This window comes from Electrophorus electricus, chromosome 7, assembly GCF_041902795.1.
Source record: "Electrophorus electricus isolate QZ-2024a chromosome 7, ASM4190279v1, whole genome shotgun sequence".
NCBI lineage: Eukaryota > Metazoa > Chordata > Actinopteri > Gymnotiformes > Gymnotidae > Electrophorus > Electrophorus electricus.
Genome location: NC_137503.1, coordinates 3657501 through 3672500, shown reverse-complemented (window position 1 = coordinate 3672500; position 15000 = coordinate 3657501). Strand labels below are relative to the sequence as shown.

The following is a 15000-nucleotide window of genomic DNA, read 5'->3' as shown; positions in this document are numbered from 1 at the left end:
AGACGAGGAGTAGATCTTGTAAATGAAAGCGCGGAGGGCGGGTGATCCGATTGGGCGCTCTCTGGCTCGTAAACAAAGCAATCTTTCAGCCGCTCCAGGCCCCTGCTGCAAGCGGGACAGTAAATATGTCCGCTTTCTGATGACTGCAGGGTTTTGCTGCAACTCGCAGCCTGGGTGGATGCCCTACTCACACATCCCTCTCTGTAATGTCCACCTGGAGCTGCAGGCCTGTTAGGGACATGTTTAATATATAATGCAATTTCCCCTCCTGACTAGTCACACAGCTACTGCAAACAGAGAAACTGTCATGTGGGCTGTCATTTCCAGACATCTAGTTCTCGGACAAATGATTACTGATTATTTGTTCTGTGTGCGTGAGTGAGAGACAGACAGACAGAGAGAGAGAGAGAGAGATTTCTGGATCTCTCTTTTAGGTTCAGTGGCTTCAATATATCCACGCTGGCACAGAGACTGGCACAGAGACTGGCACAGAGACTGTGTCTCGCACAGTCCACCTCACGTTTTCAAAGTGTGTGCGTGTGTGTGCGCGCATGTGCGCGCGCGCGCGTCATCGCTACCCTTCATCACGCAGCCAATCCGAGCTGCGTCATGCGGCCAGGCCTGTCCGTCAGAAACGTGCTTCTGCACGCGCTCAGACGCCACCCTTTGCTGGCACTGCCATTACCATGGATACACACGCTGCAAAAAAAGGCACGCCGTGCAGGACTGTGTCCTCTGCGCAGACGGCAGTTACTAGAAGGAGAGTTCGGCGAGAGCTGCTCTCCCGCTGGGCCGAGGCTCGGGTCAGAGGGCGTTTGACTGCGAGCTGGTGAAGGGGCTCTGCGTGCCCGTATGGAGTCTCAAACAGCGGTGACGACCCAGGGGAGTTCAGCTCACAGGCCTCCTAGAGAAGGAGGCTGAGGTTCATAAGAAGCTGCAAAGTACACCGGGTCATAATTTCTCGTCTTTCTTCCAAGAGCGGAATATAAATCAACATTACTCTCTCACTTCGACGGCTTTTAATGAGCTTTCCGCTGGAGGCCCTAGGGGCTTCGCCTCAACTCCGACAGAGAGGGAGGCCAGAGGGGGAGAGCAGAAGGGGAGTGACAGTGTGTGTGTGTGTGTGTGTGTGTGTGTGTGTGTGTATACGCGCGCACACACACAATCCGAATAGATTCATGGCAGCCTCAAGACAAGAAGTCAAACGCAGGTTCACCTGCAGTGTTCTTCAGTCTGTATCTGTGTGGCCCTGATCAAAAGAATACACACACACACACACACACACAGCATATTTCTTAGCATGCTATGCTGCACCTCCCAAGACTTGAAACTGGATTAATCATCCATCTCATCTGAAGAGAGACCACTTCAGCACAGCTCCCAGCCCCCACTCCTGTAGAAGTGATGAAGTCAAAGCTGTTCTGATCCACACACCGTAGTTGCTGACTTCAACTTAAAAAAAATAATAAAAAGGTTTAGGAAAATCCCCTAATGCACGTTCAATGAACGTCCCAGGGGCCACTAGAGGGCACTAGACGTCTGCGAATGCTCATGCATCAGCCCCTTCTGCTTCTAAAATGTATTCAAGCACATGTATCCATTTTTTCCCCTCCCTCATGCATTTCTCTAAGTGTTTGCCCAGAAGGCTAAACAAACGTCTAGGCAGATGAGGTAAAGTGAATTTAGGTCAGGCAGCCTGTCGCTGAGCGGAGGGCCGTGTGGAGTGTGCCGAAGTCAATCACAGCCTCTCATCTGCCTCACTGCTTTTTCAATTTCCTGACAAAGTACCCAATCGCTCCTTCTCTCTCTCTCTCTCTTTCTCTCTCTCTTCCCCTTGATCTTTCTTTCTCTCTTTTTCCTTCTTCCCTCTCTCTTTCGCACTCTTCCTCTCTCCCTTCCCCTCTTGCCCTTTCAGAGGGCCTTCTTCCCCTGGCCCGGTGCAGAGGGCGACGGCGTGCCGTGTCTCGACCGAGCGGAGGGTTTCGGACAGGAACGGAGTGGCCACGCGAGAGCCAGCGAAGGCGCGCGAGCTTGACACCAGCTTAGCACTTCACAGCCGTACAGAGGCATGAAACCGGTCACGGAGGACTGAGCATTCAAATGTAAACCTTTACCACCAGTACACCATCCAATAAATGTGCGCGGGTGTGTGTATGTGTGTGTGTGTGTGTGTGTGTGTGTGTGTGAGAGAGAGAGAGGAGATAAGCCTGATATCTGTGGGGGAACTTCTCTTCCCTTCCATCTGGAATGCGGTCATGGCTCTGCACTGGCTTGTGTACCTAAGCAAAGTTCTGTCAGCTCGTTGAACATCTCCTCTGATGCCCGGAGTTCCCATGGTGCTCTGCTGGCTGCATGGATTTGTTTTGCAGCTTATGTTAAAATGTCTTCACCCCTTTTCTGGAAAGTAAGTTGAAAAAGAATCCTGAAAGAATCGTTACTGTCATCACGGATATTTGAATTTTGGCCAAATGGACTGCTGTCTAGTATCTCAGATGAAGTATTTTGGGTTACCTGCATCTGTCATCTTATAAAAAAGAGGGGAAAGCATTTACTGTGTACATGGTGTATTTTAATGGTGGCTGAAAGGTCAGAGGTTACTGCATAAAGATTTGAAGTTTTGCTGTTACTCAGCAACTGTGCTCACACCTGCTGTTTGCTATTCAAAACCCAACTAAACCTTCTTGTCTCCTTCCTGAGGTTTCCTGTCTTGCTTTTAGAGCTAAAACCAAACAGAAAGGGGAGGACCTGAACACTGGCCTAGGCTGAAGTCTGACCAGAGCTAAACTCTGGCCTGGGCGGAACTCTGGCCTGGGCGGAACTCTGGCCTGGGCTGAACTCTGGCCTGGGCTGAACTCTGGCCTGGGCGGAACTCTGGCCTGGGCGGAACTCTGGCCTGGGCGGAACTCTGGCCTGGGCTGAACTCTGGCCTGGGCTGAACTCTGGCCTGGGCTGAATTCTGGCTGAGGTGGGCAGATGGTATAGAACAGGAGAAGAATGAGCTGTGGGAAGGGCAACGAAGGTGGGACGAAAAGGGCAGGCAGTTGTAGATGAGGCTTTGTCTAGGTGTGCGTGTGCGTGTGCACGTACTAATAAGTGTGTGTCTGTGTGTGCATTTGTAAAATCCCAGACAGACAAAAGAGACTGCACAGGGACCTTGAAAGTGGGAGAAGTTGGGAGGGCAATCTTGAGTACTGAGAGAAACACAGACAGAGTCCCCGACAGATCTGCGAGGTTCTCTGGGCAACCCACTCACACTGGCTCAGGAAACAAAGCAAACAGGCCACTAAGACCTACTGAGGAATGGCACCGCGCCAGGGACACCATCCTTCTCGCTTTTCTTTGGTGGCCAAACCTTTTTGATCTAAAGCACAGCCTTCATCGTTTGAAACCACTGGTCTTCATCTACTGAGGCAAACCAGACTGAAACAGAATAAGTGTCATACTTCAAATACGCAGCAAGTTAGAACCCACCCAACTTAAAAACAATCTGTTGAACTAAGCAACTTTAAATTAGCGCATGTAAGACATTTAACTGACACTGAATCAGCTCCACTCCGCTGCATTCCTTTCCTCTCCTGCCTGGAAATCAGCACAGCAGCAGAACACGACCCCTCTGGACACAGCGCTTGGCGTCTTTCTAGCAGACTGGAGCGCTAGCTCTCGTCCGGGGCCTGCTTGGCTCTCTCCCGGGTAAGCCTCGGGGCAGGATACTTCTGAACCCGAGGTGTAAGGTTAACATGCTCTGCCTTTCATGCGGCAAACATGGGATAAAAATAATGCCTGAGCAAAAAAAAAAAAAAACAAACAAAAAAAACGAAGCGCGATCCATATCGCGCCCAGCAGCGGCGCTCAAGGCAAAGTGCTGGCCAGCCTGGAGCGTCACCAAAGGCAGATTTCTGAGAGTTGCTTAAAAAGATCCAGACCGTACATACAAGCACTGAGCAATGCAACTTGCTAAAGTGCTACAGACATTCAGACACACACACACACACACACACACACAGACAAACACACGCATGCACACACACACAAACACACGGAGAAGGTTTCCTACGCATGCAAGCACGCACGCGTGCGCACACACTCCCACACACACACACACACACACACAAACTTTCCTACAGCAATCTAACTCACACAAGTACTATCTAATTGGGACTCTCCTTTGAGGAACAACTGTGTGCTAATCACCCCCAAATATACAGAACTCAATTAGAAGCTCTGTGAGCTAACAGACACACATGAATATTTCATAGCAGAGGTGGGCAGGAAGCCTGGATCGTGTATAGGGCTGATGTGTTCCTCACACTGGGGTGGGGGTGCGTGGAGGGGGGCCCTACACGTCTACTCAGAGAGCCAGCTACACGCGGCTACCGCTGGGCGAGCCAGGGAAGGGGCCGCACTGAGACCGAGCTCCAGACTGGAGGGCGGGTAGGTGTACAAGCTCCGCGTGCCGCCGCCTCTCCATCCGTCAGGCAGGGCTGACTGCTGGGTGGGAGGTCGTGTCAGGTCCAATCACAGAGGGGAGATAGGACGGGGACGCAGATGAAAGGGCCTCCCACTCTCACGATACTGGGACTTCAGGCTAGCTCCTGTTCTCAGGCTGCGGAGTTTTGCTTCGGTGCGCCGCATGTGCGTGATTAACCATGACAGATGTTTGTTGGTAAGGAGGACGGCGTGGTTTTTTATGTTTTTTTTTCTTCTCCGAAGTGGAGCGAATACGTCGACTACGTCGTCCTCCGGGGGCCGTGGTAGCCCCCGGGGTTGTGGGCGGGATGGGGCTTTGAGCGGTGTCAGAGGGTGGGACCTCATGTGACAGACATGCTACCCGGAAAACTGTGAGAATCACGCCGAAGACGACAACCGCTTCCAACAGCCTGGCGTGCAAATGGCATCACACCCACTGCTAGGGGGCGTTGTCGCGTTGCTACCCAGGGTAATATCCTTGCACACCTCCAAGCCTGTCCAGTGAAGTGACACACCACTATTTTAATGATGGGCTGTCTAATGCTGTTGCTGCATCAGTAATAAGAGCTAATGATTTCCAGGCACGACACGATGGCGATATTCTTTTCTCCTTCGAAGGCCCGTTCTGAATCCAGGGAAAACTTCTTTTTTTTTTTCTCTCTCATGACTCCTCTGTAAACAGGGTGCTGGGATATTTCCCTGTCACAAGAATGTATATCAACAGTTTCCCAAGCACAGACTCCGAGAAGTGCTCCGTAAAATTAACACCATGACAAATACCACCGCACGAAGCCAATGGCAACATCAAAGCCAGCGCAAAGCTGTGTAAATTAGACCTCTTCTCTGCACCAATAAAGAACTCTCTCTCTCTGAGGTAGAAATCACATGAAGTTGAAACAGGCACAGTGAGTGGGAGGGCATGATAAAGACCAATCACAGGGCTTTACAGGTGATTGAGAGGCCTCACCTCACAATGCACCTTTGTTCTGTTAAATTGGAAGGCGAAATCGTTGAGAAGTACCACCACGTCACAAAAGAGCTCAATTGAACATGAGCCTCAAAAGATAAACCATGCAATTAAGTCTGGATCCCAAGAACATCACCTACGTTATCACACCAACCTAAGTTACCTGTGTGCTTCATAAGGACACACTGCAGTGGTCACAGAGGTGAATCATATCTCTTGCCATATCTTCTCAACTGACGGAAAAGCTCAGAGTCAACTATTCCTCCCGATAGCGCACAGCCTCACAGCGGAGGCCACGTTTCTCTCCTCATTATCCACGGCAGTAAATCAGCTGGAGGGACTCGAATGCTTATCTCAGCCAGTCTCCATCCAGCAGGTTGTCTAGGTCTGAATAATCGCAGGAGAGGGGGCCAGCACTAAACATGCTCGTTTACCGCAAATTATGATCTGCGATTAATTAAACGCCTGAGGCAGTTAAGTGCTCTGACAGCGGTCATGTCGGATCCTTGGCAGAGCAACGGCGATGCGGGCAGGAAAGTCAAGGGAGAGGGTGCCAGAAACATGCAGCTTCCTCGCGTCCGTAATTAACCCCGGTGCCGCGGAAATCTTGGGTCCAGCTGCTTGAAACGCACAGGGACCATCTCAGATCGAGGAGGCGCGTCATAGACATCCGTGCTGCGGGGGGAGGCGGACGACGACACTGCCTCTGTGCGATTTAAGACCCCCACCACTGGGGTCATTCCGTCTGATTGTTTTAATGAGAAAATTACAGCTCCTGTTGGGTAGCGGTCGGGGACGAGGTTTGAGCGTGAGCTCTCGCAACGTTAACTCTTTACATTTGTCCTCCGCGGCCCAGGCCGCTCTGCTGTGTGCACTTTGCAGTTGAGCAGCAGGACGATTCGCGCCGCGGCGAAGCCGCTACAGTTCCGCCGAGAGTTCCTGCGCGAAGGTAAAGCTCGCACTACTGCGAAAACCACCCCGAGCCCCTGGACGCTGGGATCAGTCTGTGTCAGCAGAGGGGAGGCTGGGAGAATGTGGTAGGAGAACTGACGAACACAGTCAGCAGTGGGCGTGGCCTATGAGGGGTTTCGCCACAAAGCCCTGGGGGAGCTGGGGGGGGGATTTTTTTTTCTTTCTGTTTTTAAATATTTATGTAGAACAGTAAACACATGTCAAAGCTGATACTTTGCTGGCAAACTCGAGACTGAGCAGAAAGGCGGCGTCCGATGTCCGTCTGTGCTGAGCTTTCCAACCTCAGTGCAGCTGATGAATGCTAATTTACCCCCCCGTCTTCTTCGCCGGGCAGTCTGCTGAACTACCCTTCCGTGGGGCCGAGCACGGCGCACACAACGTGGCCGTATGCTTCTTTGAGTGTCGCGTGAGTAAAATAAGGGTAAAATTGTGACATGAAGCACGCTTCGTTTCGGTTATGTTGAAGCGCTGCCACACCGTCCCCTAAAGCTGCCGTCAGCCTTCCTGTTAATCAAGGCAACCAAGCAACAACTGTCCAAATGTGGTTCAATCCAGCAGTGATTCAACCAGCGGTGATTCAATCCAGTGGCTCATGGACCCAATCCACGATGGATTACAGGGTCAGGGAGGGTGCCGAATTCAGGACGGAAACGACCGAGTGTGTGTTTCCCAGATGTCCAATTCCCGTGTGATTATTTTGCGCTGATTGACTTGAGATATTTAGCTGCAGGGTTTACATAAAACCGAACCCCACAACAGGCCCCTTCACATTCTTCTTGGAAAACTATGTACGCTTCCTACAACTCTCTTGTCTGTATGGAGCAAACCGTAAAGACCGGTCAAGTGTATGAGGCTCAGAGATTAATGCTCACCAAGGGAACAGACTTTCCATCATAAGCAATTTCACCAGGGACCGACTGCAGTCAACATCAAGGCTATAATGCATATTTATAATTCTTCTGTAGATCACCTTCTAACCAGAAACATATTTACACCATATTTACGATCTTGATCTTGAGCGGTCAAATCAGCATCATCCTCTTGACTGGCCAGCTTGGCTAAATTTTTATTTTATTGTAAGTAGCGCGTTCAAGCCGCCTCCATGTCATTAGAACCAAATAATGAACATGAGTGAGTCCTGAGGCACCCCACAGGGACTGCTGGCCATCAAAAAGGGACTAAAGAATAAACAAGCACAACCGGTGTCGCCACACTAATACGACACGATTAGAGACCACTTCATGCAAAATGGGGGATTAATTGAGCAGCAGACAAGTTTGTCTCCATTGTGCTGCATTCAAACAAGCAACGATAAGAGTCCTTTGTGCAGGGGGCGGGAAAAAGAGCCCGACAGACAATCAGGCCGATTCTCAGCGGATCGGCAGTGACACAGAGGTTTGGAGGGCATGAGCGATAAGAGGACCAGACGGGTAGAGATGGTGTGGGGGGGACGACTCGCCTGTCCGTTACTAAAAGGAATGAATGGCGTTAAATGGCCGCATTCAGATAGACGGAAGCTCACGTGCAGCACGAGGGCCGTCCTGAAAAAATATGCAAAAGCTCTCGTTTGAATAGATTATATCAGAGTTTCCAATTTGAAGATGGAGGGAAATATTACTGGATTGCAATAATATATTGCTTTGTTTAACTAAACAAAGTCCCGCAGTGCCATGCTTTTGTGCGTGTGCGCGCTCAGTGACCACAACTATATCTACTGGGTACCTAAATCACAGAGGAGATCCTATTCCTGCCAAAAATCTTAAACGTTGTGTAAACAAGCGGATGAATATTAAGCAGACGTATTTTTGAATCGATGGGAGACAAAGGGCAGCAGACCTAGAGTACCTCCCCGACGTCTAGACGGGCGCACGGTCACGCCGCCGTCCTGCCTCTGCTTTTAGCATCGCGGATCTGCAGCTGTCGCACAGTGCGAGCGGCAGACAAATAGCCGCATCAATAAATAATCTGGGTCTCGCGCCTTCCTCTCAGAGATTCCTAGAGCTACTCGGCAGCCTGGTTCTGAGCCTGGCCCCTGGCTCACCGGGGGCGGGGGGGCGGGGTTGCCACATCTCTTCAGAGACCCGCGTCTCACGTTCCTACTCTAATCACACAGAGGCATACGACCCCGAGGATGGGAAGAAGAGAAAAAGAAATTACTTTCATTAAGAAATTCAGATTTCTCCGCATCCTTTTGATCTTGTGCCAGAAGTACATTTATGCTGATGAAATGCATAAGTGAAGTTCTTAAATTATCCCGGCCCTCTTTAGTGCACAGGATCTGAGCTGGAAAACTTCCAGAAAAGACAACTACAATCAGGCTGAGTGCAGCTGGATGGGGTTGATTTAGGTGATGGCCTGAGTCACTTGTGCCATATTGTTCAGGGCTGCATTTGTTTAAATTGCACGTGCAAACGGTGCGCCGAACAAGTGTGAGATAATGATGGCACAAACAATTAGAATACACTGCAGCCTGGAAACGAACACCATGACAAAAATAACTATACAGTGAACCCAACATCAAGCACAAGGCAAACCAGAAGGAAAAAAAACAACTTACACGATGTCACATATTCACAACTCACATGTGCAAGTGCTCTCAATTACTCTGTTTGGCATGCACTTACTGCAATTACACTGTATTGATGTTTGTAGTTGCCAAGGTAACTACTGGCTTTGAGTCCAGTTGCATTCCTGTTTATTACTTTGGTAAGTGAAGGTTACAAGGTCTGTTGACAAAAAAAAAAAAAAAAAAAAAAAAGGAATCCGGAAGAAGTGAGCCGGGAAAAGGCAGGAGAAACAGCACCAGTGCCGTGGCTGCAGAATGTGGGAATCTCTCTATGACAGTAATTAGACAGCCTGGAGAGTTTCATTCAGTTTAAAGGGCCCTGAAAGGTGGGGACCCCCACAGACACCCTGGCGATCCCTCGTCAGCCACCTGTTTGAGCTAAAAATCCGCACAGCTGCGTCGTAACGTAATCTTCAACATGGCAGAGAACGCTCGAAACACGTAGATCAACCCTCAACTCTGCTCCCTTTCTCTCGTCTCATTCCCTCCCGTTCAGCCAGTGCCCGACGGCGGGGACGACAAACTGAAGGCTGGCGCCATTTCCTGAGCACGTTCGGCAGCCCTGGTTCTCCACAGGCGTCAAGGAAACGCCTGGTGGGTTTTGGTGCGGCCTCTCCCAGACATGGTTGTGTTTTCCTCATCCTCTCTCCGCCAGTTAGCAGTAAAACAGGGTGGTGAAATCTCTCAGCCATACAGCAGCCTCATGCACAGGAACTGGTAGACCGCTGCATCCATTACCCATGATGCAATTTAACCTTTATATTGCCATTCAGCTGCTGGACGTTTAACAAAGAATCAAAAAAAAGCAAAACAGTTTGGGGGTTTTTTGGGGGGGGGTTTTATGGAAAGAACCATTTTTGTCAGAGGAACATATGTACTGATGTAAAGCCTAATTTACATAGTCATATACAATGTGCAGTTTGGTACACTGATGTATGAACTAATTTTAGTAATACTCCAGATTTTTTTAAAGGGAAGTGGTGTAGCAGAAGGGGAAGTGAATGCTTCTTCACGTTGTCCATAACGCGTTCACCAGAGGAAACTGGGCAGCACGTGCTGACCACACCGATGAGCCCAGAACACGTAGTATGGCGGAAAAAGAAGAAGAAGAAGAAGAAAAAAAACAAAACAAACAAACCCAAAGTCAGCAAGCGGTTCTGCAGATGTGCTTGTCCAGCTGCAACATGAAATGGACTTCTGAATGACTCCCTTCTCTGGAGTCGAGCACTTTCTCTAGCGTATGTGAGCTTCAATGTTCAGAATTTTCATCACAGCACGCAAAGGGCTAATCCATTTCCACAAAGACCGTGCCACACTGAATCTGACCAAGGGCTCCTGCTTTAGCCAACAGTGAATGTTCTTACTGAATACGCCGGTACACGAGGTGAGCTGAGGTCAGACCTGGCTTTTCCTCACCTCAGTGTAAACTGCAGTGAGTGACAGAACCTCCAAACATGCGGTCTCTAGAGGACGCGTGAAAGAGCTTTTTGACATCATGTGTGTGACGGCACAGTTTCTCACACTAGGCTGTTGGAATGCATTATTGCACTTTTTTTTTTTTTTGGGAAAACAAACGCACGCCACTGCTGGATTGGGTGTTGCCATAAACACTGGTGTTGGAGTGGGCGTGGCTGTGGGGGCAACCACAGACCCAACCACATTCACCTATCATTCAGAGAAAACGTGAATGGCTATTAAAACAAGAACGGAAATGCAGCTCACCCTGCATCTCACTGCTGACTTGTTTTGTACATGCCCGAGCACTGGTCAAGTGAGCCAAAAACATCTCATAAGATTATTATGTCCCTAATATATGAAGCTTTCTGTCTTACTGGAACCTATTTAGACTTCAGCTGAAGAAATAGGAGAATTTCAACAAATATTTTTCGGTGACCAAAACAAGGAAGAAAGAGCATGGAGGCAAGAAACAGGCGCATTATTCGGTTTCCAATCTACAAAGGGGAGTAATCCTATCTGGCATTTAATGTGATTTTAATACCTGCATTACATCTCACATGCAATTTGCCTGAGTGAGCCCTTATCAGATGAACTTCGAGATGGAGTGAAATGCAGTGCTCAGGCCTTTGCATAGGAGCGCTCGGTATGTGTAATCTCTATGGATTTGACTACAGGCTAACTGATGGGGAGAAAGGAACCATGCAAGCGATAGTTTGGGGAGAAGTGAGAGATTACGAGAGGTAAACTGTAACAAATTTGCTGCTGCACTGCTATCTGCATTCGTAAAGACTGTGGCAAACTTTTCAGATCAGAAAGAAAGGAGAACTTCAAAGAGCATACAAATGAGAGCTGTCTTTCCTTTCCCAGTCTGTAATAACACACTCAGTGTTATTAGTTAATCGTGTGTGTGTGTGTGTGTGTGTGTGTGTGTGTGTGTGTGTGTGTGTGTGTGTGTGTGTGAGAGGATTCACACAATTGGAGTTATCAAGATCTACTGGTAATGGTAATATTAATGTTAACTAATGTTAACTCTTAATTAAACTCCCAGTTCAATTTGATTGGTAGGAGCTAATTCAACACAGTAATTTCTCCCTGTAATTTTAGACTCTGTAGGTAGGAATGTGGGACTCTCAGTGTGTGTGTGTGTGTGTGTGTGTGTGTGTGTGTGTGCGCGTGTGTGTGTGTTTGAGTGTGCGCGTGTGTGTGTGTGTGTGCGTGTGTGTGTGAGTGTATGTGTGCGTGTGTGTGTGCGTGTGAGTGTGCGTGTGTGTGTGTGTGTGTGTGTAAAAGAGATCCCACTTACGATGTAGCAGGGCTCGCAGTACGCTTTCTTGTCCACGGCATAGAAAGGCTTCCCTCTTAGCTTGCAGCTGCAGGCCATGCAAATGAAACAGTCCACGTGGAAGACCTGATCCATGGCGGTGCAGCCGGTGCCTTCTCCAACCACGTTCTCTCCGCAGCTGGAACAGCGGCCTGGAGGGAACGCCGCACGCACGCAACTTTGTAAATAATAACTCAATAATAATAACAAACACAAATATATACTAAAATATTATATATATATATATATATATATATATACACACACACACAAACAAACATGTATAATCATAAACAGTGACACTGTAGCAAGCGTTCTGAAACTTGTGAATATATGCACATGTTTGGGAATATCTTTCCTCAAGCTGTCATTCACTGCATATTCCACAGTTAAGCACTGGGTGTGAGAGGGAGAGGAGGACTGCGCAGCTGTAATGACTGATGAGGACTGATTTAACAGAAGAATCGGGAGATGACACCGTTTAATAAAAAAAGCAACGTTAATGAGCACGGATGCAGAATCTCCAAGTGCAAACGTCTCACCCGTGAACTTGTGGAGTGCCTTAGCATCAAGTTTTTTAAGGCTGACGCATTTATCCAAAGCGACTTACAATTATGAGTACAGCTTGAGCAATTGATAGTTAAGGGCCTTGCTCAGGGGCCCAACAGTGGCAACTTGGCAGTGGTGGGGCTTGAACCAGCAACCCTCTGGTGACTAGTTAAGTACCTCAGTCACTAAGATACCACTGGTAACATGGCAAACACATGGGTCAAATATTATGGACACAGAACCGAGCGATATTAAAAACTCTTTTGGCTCAATGTTAATTCAATCTCTCAAGCACAAAGACTAGAATGTCCCCCCCCCCCGGTTTTTAAGCGGGTGACTCTTCTGCCTACCAGTGATGGCTCTCTACAGAGATCTGATCTAGAATCGTGCGTCTGATGGATAAAAGACTTCATAATCAATGTCAAATGAAACTGAATATGAGGAGCACTTCTAAAGTTAGGTTGATAGAATCTCAAGGGAATTTACCCCTTTATAGTGTTGTGATTTTTTTTCTATTTAAAAAAGGGTAAAGTGATCAGTTGCCCTACAATTGAAGAAATCTAAGGCATTTAATAAGGTCAGTCCTCTAATGTAGTCCAGAGTGAGTACAAATTCTGAAATGTTCTTTTTTTTTGTTTGGAAAGTGGAGATCAATAGGATACTAACAAACACCACCCAGCATCTGTCAGCTAAAGGTGTTGGCTACTATAGTCTGTGAATAACTACACTAACAGTGCTGTCTACTACAGTACGTAGGCAACTACACCAACAGTGCTGTCTACTACAGTACGTGGACAACTACACCAACAGTGCTGTCTACTACAGTACGTGGACAACTACACCAACAGTGCTGTCTACTACAGTACGTAGACAACTACACTAACAGTGCTGTCTACTACAGTACGTGGACAACTACACTAACAGTGCTGTCTACTACAGTACGTGGACAACTACACTAACAGTGCTGTCTACTACAGTACGTGGACAACTACACTAACAGTGCTGTCTACTACAGTATGTAGACAACTACACTAACAGTGCTGTCTACTACAGTACGTAGACAACTACACTAACAGTGCTGTCTACTACAGCCCTGGCTACTACTGTCTGTGGACAACTACACTGAGAAAGTTTGCATTACAGTATGATATACAATCTATTTAGCTCCACCTACATATGACAAGATATGCACATTGTCATGTCTATATATATATATATATATATATATATATATATATATATATATATATATAGTGTACATACTGTAATTACACTTCATCTATCACCTTTAGTTATAGTATTATTATTATTATTATTATTATTATTATTATGATCCATTTTCTGTTTTTAGACATTCTAGTCTTATATTATTTACTTATTTGGTTGTGGTCAGTTGTCTAAGAATTTCACCGCTTTTTTGTACCATGTATGACACATAATCTTTAATTCAAATCAACCTACAAAAACCAGTATATATTTGATTTATTTTCATTCATTTTTATACTTTATTTCTTAAACTTTTCATGCCCCAACCTCGATGGCCGATGTGATTATCCGCCGTAACAGAACTGCAGAACAAGGGCCTAGTATAGCTCGGGCCAACACACAGTTGCACTTTTCACGATGAAGGAAACTTTGGCCGCATTGAGCAACTGAGTTGAGGGTTACAGGGCATGTGAGCAGATACTGTTGCACCAAAAAAAAAAAAAAAAAAGTCCTGATTGCGTATTGTGGCACACGGCATTTGAATATCTTTAATTGAGTTGAAGATATTTTTAATTGAGTTTAAGATGTCTCCAACTCAATGCGAAGATATCTTCAACCCCATTAATGATGCTAGCAATTTAATTAGTGGTATCGGGAAATAATGGCCTTTAAAACCGTATCTTGTGGTGTTTTCTTTTTTACACATCTGAGGACAGATACAATCTGGCAAAAAAGAAGAAGGAGAAAAAAAGAAAATGTGAGATATTGTGAATTAATTTAACTTTATTCTGTAACTCCCGATTGATTTTTTTTTAACTTTCTTTTTGCGTCATGTAAAGCGGCCTTTAGAGAAGACTGCTGCTCCGGCTACACGCATGCCGCGGTTCAGAGGCGCGAACGCGAGCAGGAGGGGCATCAGACAGAGCCGTTCTGCCCCTGCTCCAAGCCTCGGAGGGAAGGAAAAAAGATGCATCTCTCTCTTTTCAGATTAGATATCACAGCCTTGATGGGTAACTCACCCCTTCATCTCAGATCATTTTCTTCCCTTGTCAGTATGTTGAGGTAATCTTTTTAAAAGACACCTCTGGTGCCCCCAAGTTGTGTAAAACCGCCTGGAAATGTTAACAATATGGATAAAAAAGTTCTACACTTCTACTCTTTCAATCTGAAATTCACTTTTTTAAAAAGAAAATGTAACAGATTTCAATAGTACCTCCGTAGAAATGAACTACCATTTCACTTCTACTGAAACACAATTTAATTCTCTTCTACTCAAATCGCAGGGCCACTGCTAGAAGGTGTTAGAACAGGCTGTGTAGTGAGGCCTGCGTTTGGGCTATGATGTCTTCATTCTGGCGTGCTGCCTCTGGAGAGGCAGGTGGATCACTAAAGCATAACCAAGGTTTCATGTTTCACCAGCCTGTCTGTGGCTGTGTGTGTGTGTGCGCGTGCTCTTCCAGCAGTTGTGGTAACAGGTGGAGGAGAACACGGGAG

General features: G+C 47.2%; 1 protein-coding gene across 12 annotated transcripts in view; it reads right to left on the bottom strand.

Moving 5' to 3' along the window:
• The window catches only part of lpp (LIM domain containing preferred translocation partner in lipoma), a 123768-nt gene that overhangs the window by 5719 nt on the left and 103049 nt on the right, over positions 1 to 15000 (bottom strand). For all 12 annotated transcript variants that reach the window (XM_035524541.2, XM_035524539.2, XM_035524546.2 and 9 more), the window contains one exon: positions 11734 to 11903. In XM_035524541.2, coding sequence (XP_035380434.1) covers positions 11734 to 11903 — 170 coding nt within the window. The remainder of the gene's footprint in view (positions 1 to 11733; positions 11904 to 15000) is intronic.